General features: G+C 34.3%; 1 protein-coding gene across 1 annotated transcript; it reads left to right on the top strand.

Annotated features, from left to right (window-relative positions):
- Positions 1–768: 768 nt before the first annotated feature.
- On the top strand, positions 769–4685 carry LOC128233732 (uncharacterized). The gene is made up of 6 exons (XM_052947551.1): positions 769–950; positions 1494–1581; positions 1838–2169; positions 2550–2592; positions 2991–3101; positions 4274–4685. Exons 1-6 carry the CDS (start codon positions 867–869, stop codon positions 4669–4671), a joined length of 1056 nt encoding a protein of 351 aa, XP_052803511.1. The 5' UTR covers positions 769–866; the 3' UTR covers positions 4672–4685.
- Positions 4686–7247: the final 2562 nt, after the last annotated feature.

A 7247-nucleotide genomic window follows, 5' to 3' on the forward strand; every position in this document is an offset into this window, starting at 1 on the left:
ATTTGACATATTCCCCTGGAACCCTAAAATTAAATATAAGACCCTTTTCTGCTTGTCACTGGTCATATATTTTACAAATTTAAAAACATTTATGCACTTCAGAAAAACTCAGTTTTCATGCCGATCCTCAGTCCGGGCGAAAGGGAGGGCGTTTTCAATTTATCATGTAAGTCTATGAAAGTGCTTTATATTCATACATGCAAATAACGCTGACTTGCTATACGTTTAGTATACCACAAAATGTTGAATTCCAATTTCGTCAATTGTCTTTTATAAGCGTTTTTCTGTAGCCTGTCCCATTTTTATCTAAAATGAAGCATGAGCTAGTCAATATAAAACGTAAAATGTACAAAACTATTTATCGGTGATACATTAGAATTTAAAATTATTTATGCAATTTTCAGATTTTTTAATTCGATTTGGATTAATCTAAGAAGAACACCGTAAACCTACCAGACAAGAGTACCGGTCCCCAGACGAGTAAAAAGGTAAATGTAGTTGAATTCTACCATGTAAGTTTATCAGATAGTTATTGAAAGATGTTTTAATATTATACTTTAAAACCAACAAAATCATTATTCAATGCTTTATCGTTTTGCATTATTATTTTCACATTTAACATTTAAGCAAAACAATTCAATATCGAACTTGAGAAAAACGCGAACAAAACTAGATATTGATGAGACACACATTTTTAAGTTTATTGCTCGTCTCTACTGTCAATGTAAACTGTGTGTTGTATCGATATTTGTCTTTGTTTATAGATATATACAACAAACAAAAATCAGCGCCATACTGAGGACCAGAACGACCAAATAAGTAATCTTACGCGGGAGGTATAACGTTTTCTGTGACTCAACAATAAAATGCCGCCTTACATTAAGAGAAAAAGTACAAATGGTTTGACGGTCCGTAAGCCAAAAAAGAGTAGGACGGTGGCAGATTTTCTTGTAAGTATATGAAAATGTTACGGAAACGTACATACATATTACGCGTCCTTGTTTATACGTTTGATAGTCCACCGTATATAGAATACCCGTTTGTCTCTAATAAACATTTCCTGTCCCATATTTTACTAAAAACAATCACAACTGTTCAATATCTTACTCTAAAAAAACGACAAGATAATCAGCTATAGATGATACATTGGAATATTTGTTCTGAAATGTATTGTTCGCATATACTATAAATGTTTAATATTTAAGTAAGTCTTTATTAATAAATGAATATTTTAATAAAAAACCATCGCCATAGGAAAGAACGGCCATGACGAGTACATGGATATATAACGCGGAAGTTTTCTTGTGACTAAAGATTAATGCCGTCGTCCGTTATATAACATATTGGAGCACCATTTGTAGGGGACATCTGTATTTCTAGGTATTCTTCGTATTTTATGTGAAATGTGAATAGTACCCAACACTAGCAGTTCTAAATTAAAAAAGAGGGCCTCATAATTCTCACCAATTCAAAACCAGTAATGCACTTTTCAGCATTCAGTTTTGAGTTTAAAATGGATACGCCATGGACAACACCGTAACCATGCCAGAAAAAGTGTGCCGGTCCTTAACCCAGTCAAAGGTGAAAGAAGTTGCAATTTAGCATTCAAGTATATGAACTTGTTATGAATAACTATATCTAAAAACATTTTATACAAACAACAAATAACCGTTGTAATTTCTTCAGTGATATTTCCCTTATTTATTCATTATTGGCATCATAGTTAATGGTTTGGTGTATTGGCTTAGTGATGTAATTTATTTATAAAACAGTATGATACGTGCAAGTTAGGCGTTCTTGAGTATATGTTTAATGTATATATACATTTGGAAAATAGAGACTATGGGAACCACCTGCAGACGGTTCATATTGCAAAAGAAAGTGTTTGTTTGCAAGTTTGAGGGTAGAACATTACAACGTGCATATATGGTATTAGTCACACTGACAATTGTACAGTCTCTCCTTTTCCTCGTCTTGACTGTATCGTGGAGAATCCATAAGGAACCGCCGCCATTGGACAGCAGCATGTACTGTGTGCCATGCAATGACATCAAACAAACGAACCCTTACAATGACACAGGGCACGTCATTGATGCATTGAGACAAATATATAACGAGTCGGTATGCTGTGGTCCAATTCGGGACATTATGGAGCTCCGCTGTAAAAACGTAATGAGCATTTTTATGGTTTTGCGTTTAAAAAGAAGTTTTATTAGTGCTTTGTGTCACTATAACTATCAACACATTTTACATAAACAAGTAATATTATATGTAATACAATTCTAAATGGATTCGTGTTTTCATTTATCTAGTGATGACAAAGCACTTCGAAACTAGCTCATCATTTCCATTATTTTTTGAAATTTCTTAAAAAAATCAACAGCATCGATTCATTTCGATATCTGTCATGAGGAGCTAAACGGACATAGAAATACTCTGTATTATTGCGACATTTTTTTCTTGTGGTTTTGTCTTTGAATAATATCAATAAGCAATATTAGTTGACTGTGCATATGTCTAAATGGTATTGGTGTGTTGTTTTTTCTCAGGAGATGACAAAACAATACGTCAAAAACGCACAAGCAAATCCGAGTAAGTTATTCATAGATAACCTGTTTAGAGCTCGTATCCGTATCTAATAAAAATATTTTATAAAAATTATAAAGCAGATTTTCAAAAATGATATTTCAATTTTATGTTTGAATATGTACATATGTACATTGTAATTATTTGTAGTTCCAATATTCTGAACATATAACACTCATAATCAATCTAATTAAGATATAACTTTTGCATGCACTAATGAAAAACATTCTTCAAGATATCAATATAAATTATGAAAATGTAATGAATATTACCTGGTTCATTAAAACTCCATTTTTTACTCTTCCTCATGTTTTATGAAAGGCTAATGTTATTCTATATTTTAGAAAGGTATACCAGCTACCCCAAAATCATACATTGATTCTTGGTTTAATACCTTAATATAGGTCAATTGGTCGGAGAATGGTTTATCACCGACTGTGAGTGGCAGGGGATAAAAACACCTACAGGCAAACTGGTTGGAGTGGTAGATAGCGTACCAAGTGATATAGTCCAAGGTAGTCATTACAACTTCAACAAAGTTTTAGTGAGATTTTAAATACGATACAATAATAAAAAAAAATATGATTATGATATGATATGAATTAAAATATAATGAATTCAATATAATCCGTAGTCGAACTTGCATTCTCTTAATTGTGGATGTTAAGAGCATTTATTTATTGTATTGCATAAATTTGCGGTCAATAAACAATTTCTCAAAATGTTGGGAACGTACTGAGGATCGACCGAGTAAATAGATAGCTAGTGCTCTGCTCTGATGTTATTATGGACATGTAACATTTTAAATAAATCGGACGAAAACATAGACCGACATAGTAGTTTCGGAACCGTGGTCTATTGATTAACATTTGACTGTTAATCCAAAGGTCACAGGTGTAACAATGTTATATTTCGGTATAGGTAGATGCACACAGTGACACAAGTAAAATGAATGAATTAATTTAACACGATAATTGTAAGCGTTGGATTTTAAGACTCTCTTTAATACAATAAATAGAAAAATAACTTTTTCTTTTTTTATATAAATTTATGTTTATTGATCATGCGTAAACATGCTGACGTTAACATGTAATTCAGAACAAATGAAATTGACTTTATAATGCCGTTACGGCTAACCAACATAGGCGTTTCAGATGCAGTAAGATATGAACTATTTGTTGACTAGGTTAATACAGGTCATCAGAAAAATACGAAACGTTTCCGTTAAGTACGAAAAAACAAACATATAGCATGCTCCCCCAAAACACTATCAGCCTTCCGGGAGGAACATTAAAGGGGGCCCGTCTTTCAGTCCTGTACGCTTTTGCATGTTCAAGAACCAGAGTAGCTTTAAACACAATTACATCCTTTCTGTGCACAATACCTACAATTTATCAAGACTGATATTATGAAGTCTCGTAATTCTCTTTTCTTTTATAGCCGCACATTCAGTGCAAACATTCATGCATTTATCTCAAGCTTGAAGGAACAATCCTTACTAAGAAATACAGTGTCCTCTACGCTAGAAGGTGATACCACAAGAACGAACAATACGACAACTTTAACCAGTCGCAACCTTAATCTACTGGCCCACAGATGTGTTTGACCTATGTGCTTTGAGTAACGTTCAATCTATATTGAAATCGACATTCGAGTATTTGTTATAAAAAAAACTTTTCTTTTGAAGGTCATTCAAAACTTCGATGGAACAAACACGGCCACACATTCACCGAAACAAAATGCATTCATCTCGAGCTCGAGGGAGAAATCTTTATCAAGAAACCAGGCTACTTCATAGTATCTTCCATGCTGAATGTTAATATTACAGGAATGAACAATACTACAACAACGTTCAGTCAAAGCATTAATCTGCTATCCCACAAATTTGGAACAACTGGTTCTCTCATGCGACGCACAAGATCCATCAGAAAATCAAAGGACTGTGTTTTTACAAGTTTCATGTCTGCGGTTTTTAAGCTACAAATGCACGATAGGATATCTGTGTCTGTGATTAACCCTTATTATTTAGGTCTTAACTATTCAAACGATCATTTCACTGCATACTACACTTACGACATGCCCTAAATTCGGGAACCTCATTTCTTACTTGTCAATTGTAAACAACAACTTTACAAGATGGCACGGACAAAATTATATCAGTCTATAGACAATGGGTAAATTACGATTATAATAATGAGTTCTTCTTTTATGCTTTTTGATGAAATATGGAGTTTTACTAGTAAAATAACAACAGTGAAAATATCAATCTGATATTTTCACTGCAAAATAAGTAGTGAAAACATCAGCTTTCAGAACTACTTTTAAAATCCGTTGTATTTACTTCCCTTGATCAAAACAGAACACATCACTTTGAATCAGAAAATGTTGGCAAATAAAATATTTAAAATTTAATGAAATCTTATAAAAGTGTAAAAAAGATATATTTGGAAATTAACAACTTACCATTTATTAAAAAAAATATTTTTCCCCGGTTTCTTGATCGTTAAGCTCGAGGGATAAATGCGAAGTGGCATTAAATAAAGAAGAAGATAGAAACTTTTCGCTTTCACCCCTCGAGCTGAAAGTTCGAACATTTGCTTTCATACCAAACAAAATACAGACGAAAACAACTATTCGAACATAAATAGACTGTTATATCATCAAAATGCATTTTGAACTGTTTGTTGTTGTAATACGTAATAAGAACTTCCCGAAAAAATCATTAAACACTTTACATATATACTGATATTTTTTTTACCCCGCCAAAGCCTAAAAATGTCAACCATCTAGCGTGGTCCGCATTATTACCTGGAAATCGACCTGTCTTCAAGCAAAACATACTGGTCTCTGCCAGACAGTAAGATGACTGAATATCCATGTATCGTGAAACACATTCTAAAACTAAGAATTAATGATATAGGTCTGTAGCTGGAAGGGTCACGTTTGTTTTTGCCTTTACCTTTATATTGGTTTATTGGGAAAACATATACAGTAGTCATAAGCCCATGAGTACAGTATACAAATACAATGGTTAGTACATTCATATGGTTGACGATGAGTAGTATGTACATGTAGTAAGATACAGCGAAAGGAGAGTAACTTGCAATACAATAAATGAACACACACACACACACACACACACACGCATACGCGTTTATATATACTTGTGAGTTATATAGAGCTACACCGACGTACCGAGGTCTGCCCTTTCTGTTGAAGATAGAGCAACCATCTTTCAAATTAATATCGTAAATGGGGCATATATTGTAAATTGCTGTCGAGAATTCAAATAACATCAATAGTTTGTTCTTCAACTTTTCAACATCATTTAGAGGCATCTCCATATATGGTATGACATGTGTCTGTCATCTCCTCGTTTGCATATTACACACAACTGCCTCATAATGTTGATGATTAGTGAATACTTGTTTTAACTCATAACGTTGATGATCAGTGAATACGTGTTTACTCACCGAGGTAAAATATCGTTGTGTTAAATCATACATTAATTCTCGAGTTTACTAGCACTCATCATGAAGTTTTAACCCCTAGGAGGATTTTACCTCAAGTGTTCTTCCTCCAGAGCAAACCCCAATCTATCCCACTTGGGCCTTTTGTTTCCTTCTTCTTCTTCTTATTATTATTTATTTAGCATTCGTAAGCTCCGCCCATTCCTTATCATACATATTTTACTTCATGTCATCTAACCATAACATTTTGCGTTCGTGTACTTTGTGTGTGGCATTAACGACTTTGAACAAGTATTATGCTGCATTTGACACATTATTGTACACGGCTTTTTTCTTCCCGCTTCATTATTTTCAGAATTGTTTGATGACTCTAAAAATATTTGCACCTATCCGTGTTTTGCCCCGGAGGGTGGGTAGAGCGCACACCATGAAATTTAAACAGACTGCGTTGTTTTGTTTCCTGTCACGGAAACTTGTCAAAATTCAATCATGGTGTATGATTTGTTCCAGTTACTGTCGTATGAGGCGGTGTAACCGCGCCAGTCAGAATCCGCTTTCTTTAGCTCTTAAAGGCCTAGTTTAAGGAATGTTTGGCATAATAATCCCATGCTGTGCATCTCCTGCTTATCACACTGGTTCCACAGTAGGGGCCAATATCATGTGCATTGGTTTATTGGCTCAGGGCCATTTAGGGTCAATTTTTATAATAAAACAATGAAAACTGCGCAACAGGACACTCAGATTGGAGATCTGATAAGCCAATTAGGCATTAAGATTAAGATCAATTAACAGAAGTTGGGTACTTGGGGGGGGGGGGGGCACTTATAGAAGGCTTAACCTAGGCCTTTAAGGTTGTTCGGTTAACGCACTCCCGGGTTTGGTTCCCAGCCTGGGCGCATGTTGGTTTAGTTTGTGGTCACCAAGCTGGAAGAGTGGTATTTCTCTTGGCACTCAGGTTTCCCGCACAACACAACACCACACTATCGCGTAACAACTTGAGTGATTAATCGTAACAACTTTGTTTCACAATCGTTGCAAAAAAATAAGTAAATAAACTAAACTAATACTTCAAACCTGGGAACAATGCCGTGATATCGTTGATTATTGCTCTTATATCAAACGCATTTTGAGACTTAAAAGGTGCATAGCAAACATTTCTACATTAATGTATATTAATACTGACTTGAAAGT

The sequence above is a fragment of the Mya arenaria genome, chromosome 5 (genome assembly GCF_026914265.1).
Source record: "Mya arenaria isolate MELC-2E11 chromosome 5, ASM2691426v1".
Taxonomy (NCBI): domain Eukaryota; kingdom Metazoa; phylum Mollusca; class Bivalvia; order Myida; family Myidae; genus Mya; species Mya arenaria.